Below are 22547 nucleotides of genomic sequence, written 5' to 3'. Positions count from 1 at the left end.
CCAACAGTAAGCACGCCATTTTAAAATTAGTTCAACATGCAAAGGGTGACTACATGGACAAGGGGGAAATGAGTGCTTATCATGTCACACCTTTAAAGGTAGTTTTAACGGATTTAGCCCACTGTATTATCACTATTTCTGTTTACATTTCTTTCCATAAAATTTCGTTTAAGAATTAATTAACTTAGAATTTCATGCCGGAACCAATCAGAAGTTAATAAAGTCAAAATGTAAAAAGACACTTCAACATTAACAAAATAATATGTTTTGATTAATGTTCAAATAAAGAAATAAATTTTCATGGTAACTCAAAATATAGATAAAATCTAAAAAAAGGATTGAAATTAAGAGACTGCTTTAAAATCCTTTTTCATCCACAACACATTCATTTGTAAATGTAAAAATGAGGATCACGCAATTAAAATCTAATTCAAATGTCCTAGCTAAATTCTCTAAATTCTCTAAATTCTCTAAAAATCTCTAAATTCGATAAAATCGAAAAAAATCTTGCTCATTATATTGTGTAATGAAGTAGAGAGGAAAAAAGGATGCAGCATCTAAAAAACAGTAGTATGGGGAAAAATAAACTAATCAAAGGACAGTGTCCGTTCAAAATGTATCATTAGCACAGTGTTAAGATATTTATTGTTGTATTCTTACATGCAAGGATATAAAAAAAGCCTGAAGGGACTGATTCAGAACAGTATTTTTAGACCTTTAAGTTGGTAAAATCGAGTTAAAATTATATTTTCTGTCTTAAAAATAATAAAATTTCTGTCGCATTTTCAATATAAAAAATTTCATGCGGATTTAAGCAAAGTAGAGAAGGAAACATATCGACAGAATTTATCTCCTTTCCAGATAGACAACCCTTCCTCCTAGTTACTCAGATAAAGGTTGACTACGGTCATGTAACTCTTTAAATGACGGGTACAATTGAAATATCGCTGACAGTCCCTTTAAATCATATTTGATACTTGTTGCCTGTCTTACCAGCAATGCGAGGGGATCTTAGTCCACGCTCCTTGATAGCTTTAATTAAGATAGCTAGGTAATTAAGTTAGCTAGATAATTAAGATAGCTAGGTAATTAAGATAGCTAGGTAATTAAGATATAGCTAGGTAATTACGATAGCTAGGTAACTAAGATAGCTAAGTAATTACGATAGCTATAGCTAAATTATGAGAGCTAAGTAATTAAGATAGCTAGGTAACTAAGATAGCTAAGTAATAAAGATAGCTAAGTAATAAAGATAGCTGGGTAATTCAGATAGCTTGGTAATTAAGAAAGCTAGGTAATTATGATATCTGGGTAATTACGATAGCTAAGTAATTAAGATAGCTAGGTAATTAAAATAGCTAAGTAATTATGATAGCTAAGTAATTAAGATAGCTAAGAAATTACGATAGCTGGGTAATTCAGATAGCTTGGTAAATAAGAGAGCTAAGTAATTACCAATTTGACAGGACATTTAACGCCGCCCGCTCCCTATTTAATTAGTTTCAGAATCGCGCTGCTTCGAATTAAAGGTTGATTAATTGATTTAACATTATTTTTAATTATAAAACCAAAAACCATGTCTTCATTTTTTCATATTAGAAATTAGAATTGGTAAAATGTATTTTGGAGCTTTCTGATATATACAAACCTCCCCCCCCCCCGCCGGAATGTGTTTCGATGGAAAATTATAAACTATAACAATTTCAAGATTTTCCACATAATTCAATTTAGTATTCTCAGACGAGGTTACTGCAGCATAAATTCTAGAGGTTTCCCAACACATTCAAGATAAAGTTAGCGGTTAAATAAATAGAACAACTTTTAAACTTTATTCTTTAAGGGCTTGGGGGGGGGGGGAAGGGACAATCCGCCCCTTCAAAACAAAAAAGACATGATAAATGTATGTATAAAAATTAAGAAATCTATCATTTTTATGGCAGGCTTTTTGCAATTTTAATAAAAAGGCTTTATTCATTCTTTTTGAGGCTTTTTACCCAAAAATTCATTAATTTTCGCCTAAAATCATTTATTTTCCCAAATTCAGCAAATTGAGAAAATTCAGGGGGGGGGGAAGAAACATTGAGAAAATTTACAGCTCTGAAATAAAGTTAATCATGATATCAACGCTAAGAACTTTAAAAAGTCTGAAAAGCCGTCTCATTGAAACTAAAGATATGTTTGTTTACATATTGATGTCTCATATTTGTTTTGACCACACTATTGTTAGTTCACACATAACTCTGTATCGTGGATCAATTTTCAGTATACAGGGTGTCCAACATTTAGGGTTTAGTTCACACTTGCCTTCAAGGGGGTTCCACCTTTACACTTTTTAATGGACACCCTTCAAGGTTGAAAACGGACAGGCAATTCACGCGTTAAAATTACCCATAAAGACAGAAGGAAGAGAAGGCTAGACACTCGGGATTAAAGTTTGGTTTGTCCATCACATTTTTTTCATCACTTTAGTTCAAAATACTTTTCATAAATCACTTCTTAATTTAACTAAGACTAAACATTTGTTGACTAAAAGGTTTGTGTCACAGAGAGGTTGTTCCCCGCTACAACAAGAAAAGTTTCTTCATGAAGTTTTTAGATTTAGTTTCTACCATATTATTAACCTTATCTCCTTGTTCATGAATACTTTCAGCTGTTAAAACAACTTCGCGGTCTTTTCTTTGCCGCACTTTCTTAGATTTGGTATCTTTCCTTTCTTCAAAATCATCCTTTCGTCCTTTCCTGTTCACCCCCTTTACCAGTTCTGGTGAGTGTGCTCTGGGGGTTGGGTTGGGAGACACAGAACGATTCACAACCTTCTTCGGAGTGGTGTTTAGGTGAGATGAGTCCTTGTCAAAGCTTTGACTTTTCACCATGGACCCCCGACTCACAGGGGCCAGGCTAAGGTCCCGGTTCTTCAAGATGGACTTGGGCTTTGACTCTTGGGAGTTCGGACACAGGTCCATGGACCGGGACTCAGGAAGCTTTTCCAGGGACGAAGTTGACCCTTTCTTTTTCCCGTTTGTCACAAGCTGGTTCCCGCATGCGTCAAATAATCGGGATCCCCTGGCTTTCTTGATGCCTGCCGATATGATTAGTCCCGTGGGAAGGGGAAAATCATTTGTATAAAATGACTTTCCCTTAACATTTGAAATGTAAAAAAGGGACAAAAGTCACGTAATACAAGAACTTTTTTTCCTAGTTAGATACCAGGATACAGAGCTAAATGTTGAAAACCCAAAATATAAAAACTTGTAAAAAGTTGGATAGATAAATCAAGAGAAGAAACTAAATAACAGAATGATCATTTTCAATTCAGCTTCTGCCAATTTCCATTGACAATAAGAGAATCAAAATTCCGCAATTTCGTTTTTGAACTTTTCCCAAAAACTGTTACGGAAGTTTTGATAAACATGCAACACTTAAAATGGAGTACTTACATCCGTCGCTTTCAATTCTTCCCTGGAGTTCTTTTATCTGGGAATCCTTCCGTAGCATTTCTCTGGAGTAGGATATGATCAAATGTATGATATTTAGTAGGAATTAAGATGCCAAAAAATAAGATTAAAGAAATAGAAAACTTTCAATTTAATTTCCAGTTTGTAGACTGAGGAATTAATTTGAATCCTGAGTGTCTGGAATAGTTAGAATGCTCAATGCTGGAGGTTTCAAGAAAGTTTTGTTGTATTCTTTCAAACGTAAAATCCAATATACTTTGTGTAAATAAAATACACGGCATAAAAGAATTCATGGCATACTAAGCTAGGATAGGACCTGAAGGGGGGATGGGGAGGCGGTGGGGTTCTTTTAAGGAATTTTGATTAACTCTTATTCTTCGTTAAAAGTAATTTTCAAGTATTTTTTCAAATTAAGATGACAAATTTTTCAAACTACCTTGGTTTTGTTTCCAAATTGTTTAAACCATCCCGCAGATTTTCGAATAGTATTTTGCGGATTCAAATAAACAAATGCCTTTCCAAACTTATCCTTTCTGAACGAAATATTACTTTTTGGAACTTAAAGTTTATATCTTATAATCTTAATGACTGAAAAAGGTTCCATTTTATGTGAACTAGTTATTTTGAATCTTCAATTGTAGCATGAAATATAAGGTTGACGATTCTTTTGAATTATATTGGGTATGATTGGATACGAGTTATCAAAACCATCTTGCGGATTTCTTAAAGCATTTCGCGGATTTAAAGGGAGTGACCGGCTAGGAATTATAGTTCAGCTGAGCGTGCAGTATTGTAGAGATTTTTTGGAATTCTTTTGAGACCTGTAAGACGTTTTAACGGTATATAATTGCTGAATTAGCGTAGATATTGTCCTCCCAAAATGTCCATTCTGAAGACTTGATTATGAAAATTATTTAATAACGACGACGAAACTAACAACAGAGGAAAATCTTACTTTCTAGATGCTTCTAATTCGGATCTGATTTTACTGAGCTCCTGGGATATCTCCTGCTTGGCCTGAATCTCACTCTGGAGGTTACTCTGCAGGTTCAACAACTCCATCTTCTCCAGCTTCTGGGACCTTCGGTTTTTCCAGTTCTTCTCCGCAGGGTTGGAGGGCATACCCTTCACCAAATCCATCTCCTCACTCAGTTTGCTTGCTAGTGCCTGAATTAATTCAATATATAAAACTTAAAAAATGTCAACATTCGTTATCTATGTAAATAATGTTGTAATCTCTGTTTGTCTGTTTTCATGTCCGATCAAAACTCTTGAAACCCTTTGACCGAATTGCCTCTGAATTTGATTGGGGAACTCGGTAGAACCACGGGAATGTGCTTAGCTTGGTATTGAGATTCTTAGTTGAGTGGTCCACATTTTTAAGGAAAAATAGCAAAAATTTTATTTAAGAAAAACACGGGTAAACGGCGGGAATAACTATGAATACCCTGGGTAACCACTGGGTTCTTAAACTAGTACTTCATAGTATTGCAAAAAGTATAATTTTATTAGTGAATGTATAGAAAAATGGCACAAATTAAATTAAAAGCCAAAAATTGAAATATTGTATGAACATTGAGCAATCCAAAAAATGACCAACTGATCAATTCGAAAAAAAAACCATTTTATCTGTAAGTAAGAACATATCTATTGTTACTCTATCTAGAATAAAATTCAAGAAAAAGATCTGACCCCCCCTCCCTCAAAGCTGATAATCGTCTTGGACAGATTGAATGTAGTAATCCTGATCCTAGACTGAAGAACCTGACAACAAGTAATTATTTCCCATGGATTAATTACATCAAGGAATTGAGGGAAAACTTAGTTGGGATAACTTTTCAACCAGGGGGAAAACTAACAAAAGAAACTCCCCCCCTCCCCTCTTAATACTATTTAACTTTTTTTCAAAGATAAAGAAAAAATTAATTTTGTTTTCTTACGATTTTTCATATCGTAATAAGCGATTTTTTGACACAGTTTTGTGAATAACCAGTCAACTAACATTATTTTAAGGGACTGGATATGTAATTTTATGGGACCTTCCATTCACATCAATACCTTGGAACCTGTGGCTGAGCAAAACAGAAAGAGATATCCTTGTTTGTTTTGATAAGCCCATATTAATGACTTGCGGATTTATGCTACAAAGCAAGGAAACTTAACAACGACTATAGTGTACTCTTAACGAATAAAGGGCACTGTTGTAAATCCGTCATAAAACGCATTAATTGAGGGTCTCTTTAAATTACGTAAACAGTCCCTTTATAAAGAAATTAAGCGCACTGACCTGAAGATAACCACGTGCATCCTTCTCATCATTAACCCACTGAATGATCTCGGCAATCTGTTGCTCCCACTGCGCCACCATCTCCTTCTTCCCCTGGAGGTCGGTGAACTCGTCGTCCAGGTGTCTCCGGTCAGCTTGCAGCCGAGTAGATATCTGGATACGTTTATGTTAATCAGAGGTTTTAAAGGTTACCCTATCCCCCAAAAAGAAATACATCTGTTTGTATATATAGAGAAATATCAAATAATCTGGGGCGTGAAGATTATACAAGTTACAGTGACCGCGAAAACATGGTAGTTGAGTTGAGAGTGCAGTATTGTAGATTTTTTTCACCGGATTAATTTGAGACTTAGTAGACGTTTTTACGGTGTAAAATTGTTCAGCGAGAGTGGGAACAATTTTTCAGCGGAAAAACGTCTAATATAGGTTTGAGATAGGCCAATAAAATTGTTCTACAATACTGTAATCTCAACTACCATGTCTACAAGGTCACTCTCTTTATTAAACTATTAATTATACTAGTTATTTTTTTTGGATCGCAGTGTTTTTTTGGACAGAAATTTTATCTTTATCGAGAAAGTTCAAACTTTTTTAGATTTTAGTTTGTCCCTCACTGAACCAAAATAATTATACAGCTTATTTATAACATGCAAATTGCACGTCTATATGGAAATTTACGATGAAGAGATCACAATAGTTTCATAAAAGCTTGTTGCAACTTGATTGAAGCCATTTTTAAAATTCCTGAACATTCCCTTTAATATTCAAATACCTCGATACTTCTCTCAAGTTCAGCTGAGAGCTTGTTGTTCTCCTCCATCAACAAGTTCTTCTCTTTGTCGTGGAGGGTTCTTAACTCCTGGATCACATCGTCATTCTCCTGTAGCAGATTTGAGTACAGAATAAAAATAGTGACTTTTATCTTTTTTGTTTGTTTTATCAATCCAATAAATGTCATTGGAACCTAAAAAGACCAACAGGTAGGGTTGTTAATTTATAACAACATGCTAGCTGAAGTGCCCAACGTTCCCCGTGGAATTTTAAATATTTTTTTTTGAAATTCTAAAAAAAATTTTGTTTTTATTAGCCTATGTCACCGTTTGGGGTACCCAAGGATTCCCTCAAAAAATGTCAGCTAATATATTCATCAGTTTGGTATAGATAACATATATATATGAGCGAAGAGACTTAAGATGTTTAGATTTACTGTTTTTTCTTATAATGTACGAAGAGAAAATACTGTAAAAATTACATTCATTTGGAGATTTTTCCCCCCAAAAAAGAGGCGTGCCAACTGCCAACTGCCAAGCGCCATTATTATTAATTTAGGACAACCCGTTGTTCATTAAGCATGTTAAACAATACCTGCATATTATCATTCCTAGCTCTCTCTAACCTCTCCCTGGCGGAGGATAACTCTTGTTCTATCCGCCTTTTCTCCGCCTCGACCTCCTCCAACCTCTGGCGTAGCTCCAGAGTATCCTGGGACATCCTCTGCTGTTGGAGTAGCATAGCCTCGGTTCCTTCAACCTCTAACCTCTCAATCTAAATAGGACAATTTTTACTCTTGTTATTATTCCTTAATCAACCTTTTAATAAAAGCTATCATTTTATTCAAAATTTAAATTTTCTTTTAAGATTGCAAAAGTAGAGTTGTCATTTTTTTTAATGGCGTCATTACATTTATCTTCCGCTTGAAATGATAATTTTTACTAATAAAATGCAACTATGCAGTCATAGAAATATGTTTTGGCGCTTCCAGCCCCCGAAATGTATCCATTAAGATACTAAATTGTACCATTACTTGTACAATGTACATCTCTGTAAGCTCGTAGCTCCTCCAGTATTATTCAACCCAAGAGTGCACAAACTTGTATCATTCTCATGTAAGAAAAGAGTTAAAAAATTATAATTGTTGTATTATGGGGATATTGGCCGAAATAATAAAAAAATAAGAAGTATCTCAACCCATGAGTGAGCAAACCTGTTATCCTCTATGTATACGAAAAGAATTTTTAATATTTTACAATTTTTAAGGCATGGGATGGGGAATGACTTCATAATAAATCGTTTTCAATAAAAATATTTCGGAAAAAAAGTTGATAAAAGTTCTGGCTGAGATGTGTTTACCTGTTGTTTGAGCCTCGATATTTCAGCAGATTGATCTCCTCCAACCTCATTACCAGCCTCTACAACACATCCTCCAGATACCTGGACAATCAATCCATCAATCAGTCAATCAACCAATCATTCAACCAGTATTAACCAACCACACTTTTAATTCATCAATCCATTAATCAATCGATCAGTCAATCAACCAATCAATCTATTCAGTAAGTATTATAAATAAATCATTGATTGATCAATTTATCATAAAATCAGTCAATCTATGCATCAAATTTTCATCAATAAGTCAATTAATAAAATAAATTCATTTACTCTTAATCAATAATTTAAATAATCAGTCAATTATTTAAAATATTTTCCGACAAATATCAACTTTAAACAATTGATCTAACCATTAAACTTACTCTAAGTGAACTCTCAGCCTTCTCTCTCAATTTACGTTCTTTAGAGGTCTCATTGAATGCTTCTTCAGCCTTCAACTAAAATTATATTAAACTTAATGTTTAAAAAAAGCTTCTAAAAAACAGAAAAAACTTCATAATAATAAACTTTAAATGGAAATCTTAAGTGATTTAACATTGGAAACGGTACAGCAAAAAAGAAACAACAAGAATGATTTTTTCAAAAACTGTTAGATAAATATCTGGACTGTCTGGTAGAAACTATGAAGATAAACTAAAAGAACTATGACTTGAATCCCTGGAGAAAAGAAGAATCTATATTGACATGATACAAACATTTAAGATTATCCATGGTTTTGATGATGTTAAGAGTGAAACATGGTTTAACATAGTCGGATCAGGAGAACATAGACTAACTCGTCTAACTGCAGATCCCCTAAATCTGATGAGACTGGAATCAAGAGCTATTTTTTTAGTCAGAGAGTAGTGAATTTTTGGAACAGTTTGCCGGGAGAAGTTAAAACGCTAGAAATCCTAAAACGTTTTAACACATTTACCAACGATATGCTGGAGACATTGTTTGAGTAAAAATAGTGATATATATAGTTACTCAATGAATCTATAGACCCGCAGATATTCTCAATATACCACTAATTGGGGTCTAGAGATTAACTTACCAAATAACCAAAAAAATAGATATTTATTTATCAATTAAAAAATCACTACCTCGAGTTCTCTTCGTAGCTTCTCTGCTTTCCTGATATCCTGACGTAAACTATCAATCTTCTGCAGAGAGTTCTCAAGCTCTTCTTCCTTGTCTCGAACCTAGTTAGTATCAATATTATTGCTACAATAATTTAAATTTAATGCAAAGAGTTAAACATTATCATTGGCAATAATTTAAAATTCATTTCTTAAACCAACATATCGTAAATGTTATACGATGTTAAGAACATTTTTTATCTTTAAATTTTTATTATTTACATAAACTGATGTCAGTTATCATTTAAAATATGAGATTATGGGATTTGACCAAGGGAGAAAGAAAAGAATTAACAATTATTCGTCTCACCAAAAATCCTAATAATTATAAACATTTAAATTAATAAATACTTTTTTATATTTATTTTCAACCCAAGAAAAATGGTTAATATTTTCATTATTTTACCTGTCTCGACAATTTCTGTTTCTGCTGACGCATCTCTGACAATCTAGAAAAATAATTAAGTCAGAAAAAGAAAAAACCTTTCTCAAAAAAACTAATATTTAAATACAAGTTTTTTTTTAAATAAAGCTGGAGATCAAAAATAAAACAGAATAAAAGGGGGAGGGGAGAAAGAGAGTGGAGAAACTTACTTGTCTGTAACCTCTGTATACTCTGCCATAGCTAGTTTCCTCTGCTGCAGAGCATCTTTTAATTCTTTACTTTGCAGTTTCAACTTCTCCTGGGCCTGCAGAACATTATTAATGAAAATAGACAATGAAATAACCAAGTTTTTATTTTTATAAGAATTTCTGGCTTGATAAATTAGATTACATTTTTCCATGAAATAAAAAAATTTAAGAATTCCAATATCGGAGTTAAAAAGATGATTTTCTGAAAATCATAACTAGAAAGATGGAGTCTACGATCATTTTTATTCCTCCCCCCCCCCTTTTTTGGTAATAAGAAAACAAACCTCACAAAGATCTCTGGATAGATCTTCCTTCTCTTGTTTCGAGCTCAACATACTTCGCTCTAGCTCACGCATTATTCTAAATATACAATCAATCAAGCAAAAAAAAGTAAAAACAATCAATCAATCAAACATGAAAAGCTATCAACATTTCTTTGTTGTGTTTTAAATCAAGAATACTTGGTATTGTATTATGGTCTGAAATAGATTGTAAATTTTGGAAAATGTTATATTTTTTGGGTTATCATTTATAATATGGTCTAGAAGTGCAAAACTTTGTATATTTACAAATCTCGAGGCCGCAAAAGTAGTTTAACTATCCAAAATAGTTTAACTATCTAAAGCTAGTTCATCTACTTCTCACTATTCAACCTCAAAGTGGGTGAAACTTGTATTATTTTATTGATGTTTTTTTCTAAAAGATTTTTTATATGGCAAACCTTGCTCTCTCAGCCTCCCCCTGCTCCAAGACAAGGTTCCTGGTCACCAGGTCCTGGTTCACCATTTCCAGGTTCTCAACCTTACTCGCAGATTCTAGAAACAAACACACAATTAGGTTTCCGCCATTTTTCGTGTCAAAAATCAATTTCTTACATTCTATACAGGGAAAATTCCAAATGGGGCTTAAATCGTTGAATTGAAATTTTGAGGTTTATGCGGTAATTCGTATTAAAAAAAAGTTTGTGAACTGTTATCACAGACCCCTTAACGAAAATCATTTGACTGAGCCGGTGCAATAGGGTAATAGGGAAATAGGATAATTTTAACTCCTAAATTTTTCAACATTTCTCATTTTTCACACCCTATTCTTTTCAACACTCCCAACTTTTCTTGAAATTATTGCAATGACTCATCGGGTTCTTTAAGTTCTTTACCAGCCCATATATGGTGTCAATTTGTACTCGTTTAGTTGGAAATAATGCAGGTCCTTGAACGGAAATAGGTTCTTGTAAATTAAAAAATCCGATCGAGGGGGGGGTAAAGGTTAAAAGTTGAGCGTAATTCCCGCTAAATTATTAGATTGGCAAAATTCAAATTTACAGAACTGTAATATTAAACTTCTTGTTTCTTTGATAATTTGATTGAGAAGAGTTCAAGGAATTAATTTTCTATTGAGCAGGAAAGATAAAACAAGAAAGATATAACCGCGTATTGAGCAGGAAAGATAAAACAAGAAAGATATAATCTTTTATTGAGTAGGAAAGATAAAACAAGAGAGAAATAATCTCGTATTGAGTAGGAAAGATAAAACAAGAAAGATATAATCTCGTATTGAGCAGGAAAGATAAAACAAGAAAGATATAATCTTGTATTGAGCAGGAAAGATAAAACAAGAAAGATATAATCTCGTATTGAGTAGGAAAGATAAAACAAGAAAGATATAATCATTTATTGAGTAGGAAAGATAAAACAAGAAAGATTGAGTAGGATAAAAAATCTGCATCATTTTGTTTAATCATACAACGTTTCCTGTAAATTATCAAGCCCTCCCTAGTCTTCTCTCCCCTCCCAACAAGTTCTACCAATTAGTTAATGATAGATTAGACATCAACCTAATATTCTAAGTAATATTCATAATCTAAATATCAATTAGTCCGATTATTCGATTGTTGCTCTATTCAGGGGTGAGTATACTTCCCTCGAAAACAAATGTTTAAAAGGTCTGTAAACGTATTTACCCGCGACCCTTTATTGAGTTCCATGCACGATTGACATCAGTGCCCATTAAAACTCTTAACTGAGCAACACAGATCGAGAAATTATCGAGTTTTTCCATATTCAAAATCCTCAAAACTATCTTACTGAGAAACCATGTTGTTGAAAATTATTTATTTGGCCAAAACAAAGGCATCAACAAGGGTATCGTTGTTAATTGAGCATGTCAATCAGGGAATCACTTTTATCACACCGCAAGTCCCTTTAAGCACATTTTTGTAGAAAATATTTCAATTTTATCTTTAATGAATAAAATTGGGATATGTAGATAAAAGTTAGTAAATACCAATTAAGAGTTGGAGTTAATATTTTTAAATTTTTATTTTCTAAAAATATTTTCTAAACAAATTTCAAAATAAAAATATCCCTTTATCATCTATGTTACCTTTTAGTTTGATAAGAAGTGCTGAGCTATCCTCGCCACTACTTTCTATACTATCAGGCACTTTACCCCCATGGGCCTGAACAAAAAGAAGGATTAAATAATTACTTAGAATCCGGAATATTCATGTGGATCTGCAATACCCCACCGGATCAGTATATTCGGATCTCAGTGCAACATATACCAAATCCTTTCTTTTTTCTTGAGGTCAAAACAAAACTTGAATAAATCATTATCAATTTTCAACTCAGAAAAAAATCATCCGGATCTAGAATTAAAATACACATCCGGGTTCATTTTTCACAAGTCTAAATTCAGGATACGGATCCGCATCAAAATGGAACGACTTTATGTTGGATAAAACAAAACATAAATATTTTAGCTGAGCAATTTGCATTATTTGTGCAAACTCACAAAACTAAGTGGTTAACTATGCATTCTGTTAAATAAATTAAATAGATATAAATAGATTATAGATAGATAATTAGATAGAAAACCAGTTGGAAATATGACATGTGTTACATAACGACTAATTTACAATAAATGAGGCTATAATTAGGTTCAGGTTTATTAATTATTCACTAGAAGTTAATAAGTGCAAATGTATATGTAGTATATATATATATATGAATAATGACACTGTTAAATCCAAACGAAGAAATATGACTTTTATTCTCCCGTAAAGGATTATAACACATCCTGGATCCGGATCCGCAACAACATGCGGATCCAAAATATCAACCAAAATAAGGCATACAAATAAGCAATCGTTTTTTGATATTTCTAGATTTGTGCAAAAATCATTAAATGACCCGGATCCGGATCCATTTTTGTTCGGAGCGGATCCGCATCAAATGGATCCTAGGCACATGTATTCAAGGGATTAAACAGTAGGAGAGGATAAGGGGGCCAAGCCTCCTGTATAAGTAAAATCTGTTTTCCAAGGGGCTATTTAGCCCCATCCCTCAAGAAAAACCGAAAAGGTCAAATCCCTCTATAGTCTGTACAAGACCCTGATTTTATTTTCGGAAAAAACACGAATTGATAAGTTCTTATCTAATAATGATGCACGATTAACTCCCTTTTATTCCCTTGTCAAAATAAGGGAACACTCCCTTAAAGGTGCTTACCATCTCCTGCAGGGTTCTGGTAGTCTCCCCCAGCTTCCTTGTCAACTCCTGCTTCTCCTTTTCCAACCTGTCTATCCTCCGCTCATACGCAGACCTATCATTTTAGATGATTTTTTTTTATGAGATTTTAAAAACATTTTTCATCAGAAAAACGATTAATTAAAATCTATATCTGAAAAATCTAACAATCAGATTATCAACAAAGCTCAACTTAACTTCGTTCAAGTCAACTCAACTTAACTTCGTTCAAGTCAACTTAACTTAACTTCATTCAAGTCAACTTAACCTAACTTCATTCAAGTCAACTTAACTTCGTTCAAGTCAACTTAACCCAACTACGTTTATGTCAACTTAACTCAACTACGTTTATGTCAACTTAAATCAATTCCGTTCAAGTCAACTTAAATCAATTCCGTTCAAGTCAACTTAACTCAACTCAGTTTATGTCAACTTAAATCAACTCCGTTCAAGTCAACTTAACTCTACTTCGTTCAAGCCAACTTAACTCAACTTCGTTCAAGTCAACTTAACTCAATTTAGTTCAAGTCAACTTAACTCATCTCCGTTAAAGTCAACGTAACTCAACTTCGTTCAAGTCAACTTAACTCAACTTCGTTCAAGTCAACTTAACTCAACTTCGTTAAAGTCAACTTAACTCAATTTCGTTCAAGTCAACGTAACTCAACTTCGTTCAAGTCAACTTAACTCAATTTAGTTCAACTCAACTTAACTCAACTTCGTCCAATTCAACTTAACTCAACTTCGTCCAATTCAACTTAACTCAACTTCGTTAAAGTCAACTTAACTCGATTTCGTTCAAGTCAACGTAACTCAACTTCGTTCAAGTCAACTTAACTCAATTAAGTTCAACTCAACTTAACTCAACTTCGTCCAATCCAACTTAACTCAACTTTGTCCAATTCAACTTAACTCAACTTCGTCAACTTAACTCAACTTAACTCTATTTAGTTCAAAGTTTATTAACATTTACGCTTTCGTATAACGCAACTCAACTCGGCTCAATTCAACTTGACTGGACTTAACTCGGATAAACTCGACCTAAAATAAAGCGAAGTATTACTGACCTGGCGATTCCGTCCACGTTGTCGAGCATAGGAGTAGTTGCAGCAGTACTTGTTCCAGAAACCAAACTTCCTAAAACGGTAAAATTACTTAAAGGGTTAACCGCAAATGACCTGAAAGGATTGCCCTTGACCGAAAAATAACCTAAAAGAATTGACCTCAAACGACCTGAAAGGATTGACCGCTAGTGACCTATATCAGAAAGGTTTGACCCTAACTGACCTGAATCTGACAGGCTTGAAGTTGCTTGACCAGAATCTTAAAGATTCTAACTAACTGACCTGAATCTGAAAGGTTTGACCCTAACTGACCTGAATTTGAGAGGATTGACCCTAACTGACCTCTTTGACCTGAAAGGATTGGCCTTAACTGACATGAATCTGACAGGATGGATCATACTTCACAGGATCTTAAAGGATTGACAAGACCTGACCTAAATCTGAAAAGTAAATTACCTGAATATGAAAGGATTGACCTTAATTGACCTCAAATGATCTGAGAGGATTGACCCTAACTGACCTGAATCTGAAAGGTTTGACCCTAACTAACCAGAAACTGAAAGGATTGACCCTAACTGACCAGAATCTTAAAGGTTTGACCCTTACTGACCTGAATCTGAAAGATTTGACTCTAACTGAACTGAACCTGAAGGTTTGACCCTAATTGGTCTCAAATGACCTGACACGTTTGACCCTACCTGACCCGAAATGACCTGACAGAATTTACCCTTAAATTACGTGAATTTAAAAGATTAGACCACAACTGACCTGAATCTGAAAGATTCGACCCTAACTGACCTGAATCTGAAATATTCGACCCTAACTGACCTGAATCTGAAAGATTCGACCCTCACTGATCTGCAAATCTGAAAGATTCGACACTAACTGACCTGAATCTGAAAGGTTTGACCCTAACTGATTATATTGTAAAAATTATGTTGAGAGTTTGCTATGATTATTATTAATAACATTAGAAAATGCATTTATAATGATGTTTGCAGCAAAAGGGCACAATACGGATTTCTACTGCTCAAAGGAAGTTTATGTTAATCGTTTGCTTCAGCCTCACTTCAGGGGTTTACATTTTGAACACATTAAAGAAAAATCTTTTTTTGAACTCTGATATATTTTTAATTAATAAATAAGATCATCGTCAATTTTTCCATTCATTCTTGGGATTATGCTGTTAAAAAGTTTTGCAATGTAGCAATGTAAATAGTGAGCTGCGGTCCCGTCAAAGTTGTAATTTATAAAAAATATTTTTGCACATCTTTGCATAGTAATTGGCAGGGCTTACCACCCAGGATGGGAAGTGGGAGTAAAAGAACAAAACTTCAAGTTATTTAAAGGGACTGTAAGCGTAATTTCAAGAGAACCTCCACTCCGTGTAAAAATGAGACAATCCGATTTACAACGGTACCCTTGAAAGCATTGTCTAATCAACTATTAATGAGATATCAATGTTTTCGTTTCTTTTCATTCTTGTTCTTTCATTCTTGTTTAGAAGAAGCAATGGAAAAACTCACAAAAAATAAACATTTTTTGAGTCACAAAAACGACACACTTTATATCCGATTAAGGTTTCGAGGGTACCGTTTTAGATCGGACATTTCCATATTCCGATGGAGGTTCACTTGAAATTACGCTTACAGTCCCTTACACAAGCCCACCCATTATCTTACACGGTTGTGGGGGGGGGGGGGGGGGGGGGGGGATTTGTAGGGGGGGGGGACTGATCAGTCCCTACCTCTGGTATGAAGGGTGCTGTTGAAGTAGTTATATGCTCCCAGTCTACTCCTGAGAAGAACGGATGAGATTTAAAATCATTTATCCCGTTTTGTCCCAACCTAAAATAAAATAATTATATAACTAACATTATATATAAACGAGAAAGGGGTTTGTCAGATGCCATGAACCTCTCCAGACAACATCCGAACCGCAGAATTTTCAAGACAGATGAAAAAAAAATCATTCAAAGTAAACCTAAAAGAATCCTAGTGCTCCCAAATATTAAACATATAATAAACGACTTATTATTTTGATGATGATTTTTGTCTTAAAACAAAAAAACTTCTATGCCCTCGATGTTTCTGTGGTTACACGTAGCGGACAAAAAATCCTCGTTGCATTGTATGTAAAACAACCAAAGTATATTATGAAATATCAACCGTATACGAATGCGTCGAAAAAAATCGATGATTATGGGTCGTAATATCTGAATGATTTGTTTTGTTTGGAATTGAATAGATTTTTTGGCGATCCCTGTTGATTATTGCAATTTTCTGAATTTGTATGGATGCTACGTTCTTCGGTATGAGTCGTTTTTAACAATTGTCTCCTAATAAACGCAACAGACAGAAGTAAGATTAGTAGCAATCACCATCGAATATTTTTCGACTTAAGCCTATGCCCCATTTCCTTTTTTACGAACACTCCCTATAAGATAAATCTCAGGGCAAGAATAAGTTTTATTGTTAAAAAACATGTATACAACTTCGACAAATTCCTTTATCCGACCCTGGCTGATAATGAGCTTGATCTTTCTACCTTATGGTTCATTATCTTGCCATAGGTCTCCACCAAGGACTCGGCATAAAACGGTGTTTCACCGTACAACATCTCGTACATGCACACCCCTAGACTCCACCAATCAACCTCAGAACCATACCGGCCCTGACCGTCCTCCATAGCCTAAAATATTTAAACTTTCGTTAAATGGGATTGCTCCTTTGGTTAAGACATTTTTTCGCCAAACGTACAAATTTATCCTCAAACTTTTATAAAAAACAAAAATTTTGGAAAAATTGTACTTCAGTCATTATTTTTCTTGTGATCCATCATTTTTAAATGAAAAGTCCTTTTAAAAGCCATAAATTCAAATTCTTCAAGATAAAATGTATCTATCAAAAGATGTCCAAATTCAAACATTTTAACTAAGAAGAAAAATCTTAAAAATCACCAAGAATTACGCAAAAGACATGCTTTACAGACACAATAATAATCGTCATTAATGGGCATAACTAATTAAATTTAAAAATCAACTGAAGCATAATGTTCTTCAATTGGATTTTTAAATTGTTTAACTTTTTTCGCCTACAAACGATTTACATTCTTTATAATATGAAAATTACTTAACAATAATTCCTAAATTACTTGCTAAATTTCTTAACGATTTTACAAGAATTTTGTTTCAGAGAAAAAATTTTACCCTTAAAATTTCTGGTGAGATATAGTCTGGTGTCCCTACAGCTACATTACTTTGTACCGTGCCGTCCTCTTTCAGTCTAGACAAAATTATATAGAAATAACAATTTGTTAATTATTTCTAACAACTAGTTTATTATGTCTTGTGAAAGGTAAATCTATATATAAATTTGGCTTATCTGTCTGTTTGTTTGTTTGTTTGTCTGTTTTTTGTGAAAATCCGCGAATTATTTTTGTTTTGTTTTACGATGTACACAAAGAGAACATGTTCACAATTAATTTAGAAGATGGGCGCGAAGCGCCCTCTAAGGCTAGTATTTCTAAAAAAACAAATTCTGTCTCTCGTTAATTATTAGAAATATCGAAATGTCTTAGTACATTCTAAATATAGCATATTTCAAAAAAATTATTTACACTTTGGAATTTCAACAGTGAACTAAAACTTTTTGATGATAATAAATCTATATCTATTCTCAGAGGAAAAAACATTTTCTTTTGCTTTATATCAATAAGGAATAAGGATGCCAAGTTAATATAATCAGTGTAAAATAAACAAACCAATTTCAAGATAGAGAGATAGATACATTCATTAAAGTTTACAGGATATATGGACTGTACACTGTACACTGTACAGACAATCTTTGTTTATACTTTGCTTGTTTGTAACCTATAAACGTGACACCGGCTGAACCGATCGGGCCAACATTTTTTGTGGGACCTCACATGACCCCAAGGAAGGTTTATGACTGCTCTCAGAAATACAAAATTTTGTCATCAAAGATTTTGATTTTAGTAAAGATTTAAAATCAACGACAAAATTTTATCAAATCCGCGATTTTTTTGTTCTATTATGCTCTCAGATAGAGCCACAAATAAAAGTTGAAGGAGTAGATGAACTTGCTTTAACTCTAGTTCGAAATATTTTTTAAAAACATTTATTTATTTTTAATTTTGATTAAAACATATAGCAAAAACCTGCACCGAGACATACTGCCATAATATTTACTTATATCAATTAAGAAAATGTGTTGCATATTTATCACAAAAACAATCTGTTTAAAAATGTAAAAAAAAACTTAAAAATAAAATATTCGATATGAGAGAATTCATGTTCTTGACATTTTAAGAATTTCATTAAATTTTATTAAACAACATTAAACACATTGTTAGATTAAAATTACAAAAAATCATAAGAATGAAGGATTCATATGTATTAAAAAGCTTTAAATCTAAATAAATTAAATGGGTTATAAAAAAAAAAATTTAAACCCAATAAAACCCGGTGGGCTGGTTTTAAAAAAAACGGGGGTTTTCCAACCCTATCTTTTTTATAACCAGATTTCTGTACCCGTACAATTCTATAGAAGACGTCTAAAGAATAAAATTTCCCAGGGATAAATTTCTGGAAAAAAAGTAGAAAATTTGGATTCTAAGAATTGCAACTGGCCGCGTGTAGGTCAACAGAAAATAAAATACAATAATTACGCTAATTTCATGGAGACACACATACAGGGTTGTTTAATTTAAATTCTCTTTTAATGAACAATAATAACAATCTTGATTTGGAAATATTTTATCGAGTTCATCTTTGAGGTAGGAATTAGAAAATAATTCACTGTGAAAAATAATAATAATAATAATAATAATAATAATAATAATTAACGATCAAGATCAGTAAAATCATCATTAAACACTCAAATATTAAAGAAAAAGATACCGTTGTTCAAAACGTGACAGACCCTTTAAAGACTTAAAAAAAATTGAAGACATTCAAGACTTTGAACATAGAAGACTATTTTTTTAAACCAAAAAGACTTTTAATTTAAAGGACTTAAAATTTGAACATTAACGATTGATTTGACCAAAAAGACTTTCAATGTAAAGACTTGCATCGCAACTTAAAGGCCCACCTAAGACATGACCCGAAGTCTGCTAGTCGAATATGTCCATGAGCATCTAGGAGAACGTTGTCAGGTTTGATATCTCTGTGTACATATCTCAGGTTGTGAATAGAATGGATCGCCAGAACCATCTCGGAAATATAAAACCTAAAAATTATAAACTATTATTCAACATGTTTCTAACTTGGGAACCCAGCGTTGTCTGAAAGCTAGGCTTTTCCGAATTGTTAAACTTAACTTAAAACATTCCCGTGGGGTTTCCGAGTTCCTCAAACTAAATTTTAGACAAATAGGTTCATGAGTTAGGATCAGACATACAAATGAACAGACTTACAGAGATGACTACTTTATATAAAGAGATTTTTTGGTTAAATACTGGTTTTGAGGAAAATTTTTGGGATAGAAACAATCATTTTCTTAAATAAAATGGAGCAGGGGATAGAAGGAAGGTACGTGGGAACAGGGGGGGGGAGGGTTCTAATAAAAACTGCATTTTTATTATTTTCTGCATCCTCCCTGGGAACCCATATCAAAGGATTGAATGATATGCTGGATATGACGGCATAAGAACACAAGTGGGAGGAACCAGTGGGTGGAAAGGGGATCCAGGGGGGTCAGAAGGGGATCCTGAGGATAGGGGGTCAGAAAGGGGATCATGGTGTAAGAAGGGGTGGAAAAGGCATCCAGGGGGGTCAAAAGGGTTTTACAGGAAATCCAGTGTTAAAAGGGGTGGAAAGGGGATCCAAGCATCGGAAGGGATGGAAAAATGATCCGTGGGTCCGAAGGGGTGGAAAGGGGATCCAGGGGGTAAGAAGGGGAATCCTGGGTATCTGGAATCAGGAGGGGTGGAAAAAGGGGTTCAGGGGGTCTGAAGGGGATCTTAAACAAAGCATACAAAGGGGGAGGGGGGAATGGTCAAGAATGTGTAAAAAAAACAATTCTCGTAAAATAAGATTCAGTTACGCTTTTACACAGTAAGTTTTTCGGTCAACATGTTTGCAACGTGGGGGTTTTCAGCACATAAATGCGTCAGCAAGAAGATTAACTGCATATAAACTGGTTTTAAGGTTGGCAGTTTTTACCAAGATTTTTACATGAGATACGTTCTTAGAACCTTTAAAACCTATCCTTAATATTACCAAATTGAGGCGGATTATCAACAAATTTAGAGAAATGCATATTTTTCATTATTCAGAAATAAATTTTTAAAGCTTTTCTTTCTCATAAATTTAACAATGAACAGGGTTTCCTTTAATGCACTTTCGTGTTAGGATAAGGGTAAAAATAATATTTACATTCAATTTAAGGCAAGTCAAGGCTGCAAAGCTCAGGGTTTTCATGGAAGGGGTGACAGTAATCAAGAGCCATAATTCGTAGAATCACATCCGATCCACGTTTGTTGAGCCACTAAGTGCAGAAGGGGAAATCAAATTGTTTACTAACAAAATAATATCAGAATGTGGGTCTCGGAGATGATTCTGCGACTTGGCTCATGGTAGCAGCGCTTTTCTGTCCTCCAGAATTTTAAAAGGTAGTCCTTCAAAACCCCCCAAAAAATAATTTTGAATATAACATATTATTTTGAACATATATTGTAAGAAAGTTTCCTCCATATGTGCATAGAATATAAAATTTTCTCTCCTTGTCAAAGATTTAATCTTGTCCCACACTTTAGCGTCAATGATAAAATTCACTACAAACTATGTAAGCATTAGAAAGTGCACAACAGTTTCATAAAAAAAAATCTTACAAAAATTATAAAAATTGGCAAAAGAAAAATAATTTTATTTTTATCTCAAAAAATGTTTTGACACAACAATATTATTTCCAAATGTTGATATTCAGTATGACATGAGGAACATAAAAAAAGGAATTAAGGGGGGGTGTCGCAAATATCATAAACCGAGAAATTTAACATCTTGTCGATTAAGAGAAATTGTTCAGATGTTGCGAAGATGAAATGAAAAAAATGAATTTCACTAATGACATATAATTATGGTCGTGTTTTAAGAACCCGTAAATATAAAAAATAGGAAATATGTAAAAATAAGCACTTCGCTCATATCACTATATTTAAAGTTGTAATCTCTGTTTGTCTGTCCGACCATAACTTAGGAGTCCGTTAACCGATTTGCCTCAAATTTTGACTAAGGAACTCTGTAGAACCACGGTATTAGCAAGATTTAAAGTTCTTAGTTAAATAGGTTGACTCCTATATAGAAAACTTAGTTGCGAGGCACTAGAACGACAGGACTAAATTAACAACACTTTTTTAAGGAACTCATTGGTTCCCCGGGGCTGACATGGGGCTTAAAAAATACGTTTTTTTTTCTATAAAATTAAATTTTTTTCTTTCAAAATTTGAAAGTTCGAAAACTTGTTTGTAAAATTCCACGGGCAACACCGAGCACTTGAGAAACTAACCTGGCCATGTCCTCGGGTAAACGATCCTCGAACTTGCTGAGCAGGGTCAACAGATCCCCTCCACAGTAGTAGTCCATCACCAGGTACTAAATAGATAGATAGTTAGATTAAATTGCGAATATCTTTTTTATTTTTTCCCCAATTTTTAAATTGAACAATTAGGATCTAGAAACTCGAGCAAAAGTCTCATTACTCTCCCCCTCTTGATAAATTGAACCACCTTTAAGGCATACATATTTTAGCGAGATAATACAAAAAAGGAAACGCAGATTGTCTAATCTACAATGTCTGATGTCCAATGTGAGATATTACAAACACATTGTTTACTCAAGACTGTCTGATGTCCAATATCTATTGTCTAGTGTCTAATGGTCCATGTTTGATGTACGGTGTCCAATGTCCAATGTCCAAAGTCTCATGTCTAATTCTGATATAAAATGTCTAATTTCTAAGGCCCAATGTCCAATTTATGTCTGATATCCAATGTCTAAAGTCCAAAGTCTTATATCTTGTCCAATGTCTGACGTCAAATATTCATTATCCAATGTATAACGATCAGTCTGCTTAAAAAAGGGTTTAAGATTCAACGAGCAATGTTGAATGTTTAACGTTCAACAATCAACAATCAACAATCAATGTTCAACGTTTAACGTTCAATCAACAATTTACGTTTAACGTTCAACAATCAACGATCAACGTTTAACGTTCAACAATCAACAATGACAATCAACGTTTAACGTTCAACAATCAACGATCAACGTT

At 33.6% G+C, this 22547-nt stretch overlaps 1 protein-coding gene across 1 annotated transcript in view; it reads right to left on the bottom strand.

Moving 5' to 3' along the window:
* The window catches only part of LOC111697813 (serine/threonine-protein kinase MRCK alpha), a gene marked incomplete at its 5' end in the record, with an annotated part of 38514 nt that extends 16643 nt beyond the window's left edge, over positions 1-21871 (bottom strand). The window contains 22 exons of the mRNA XM_023467944.1: positions 3438-3513; positions 4410-4622; positions 5743-5895; positions 6515-6622; positions 7108-7287; positions 7873-7953; positions 8274-8348; positions 8997-9095; positions 9439-9481; positions 9627-9721; positions 9950-10025; positions 10387-10480; positions 12048-12123; positions 13175-13268; positions 14260-14329; positions 15147-15171; positions 16004-16103; positions 16637-16692; positions 16804-16947; positions 17465-17540; positions 19371-19508; positions 21786-21871. Of these exons, the coding sequence (XP_023323712.1) occupies positions 3438-3513; positions 4410-4622; positions 5743-5895; positions 6515-6622; positions 7108-7287; positions 7873-7953; positions 8274-8348; positions 8997-9095; positions 9439-9481; positions 9627-9721; positions 9950-10025; positions 10387-10480; positions 12048-12123; positions 13175-13268; positions 14260-14329; positions 15147-15171; positions 16004-16103; positions 16637-16692; positions 16804-16947; positions 17465-17540; positions 19371-19508; positions 21786-21871 (2158 nt within the window). The remainder of the gene's footprint in view (positions 1-3437; positions 3514-4409; positions 4623-5742; positions 5896-6514; positions 6623-7107; positions 7288-7872; positions 7954-8273; positions 8349-8996; positions 9096-9438; positions 9482-9626; positions 9722-9949; positions 10026-10386; positions 10481-12047; positions 12124-13174; positions 13269-14259; positions 14330-15146; positions 15172-16003; positions 16104-16636; positions 16693-16803; positions 16948-17464; positions 17541-19370; positions 19509-21785) is intronic.
* Positions 21872-22547: the final 676 nt, after the last annotated feature.

Source organism: Eurytemora carolleeae, unplaced genomic scaffold (assembly GCF_000591075.1).
Source record: "Eurytemora carolleeae unplaced genomic scaffold, Eaff_2.0 scaffold135, whole genome shotgun sequence".
In the NCBI taxonomy this organism is placed as follows: Eukaryota; Metazoa; Arthropoda; class Copepoda; order Calanoida; family Temoridae; genus Eurytemora; species Eurytemora carolleeae.
This window is presented reverse-complemented; position numbering and strand designations above follow the sequence as displayed.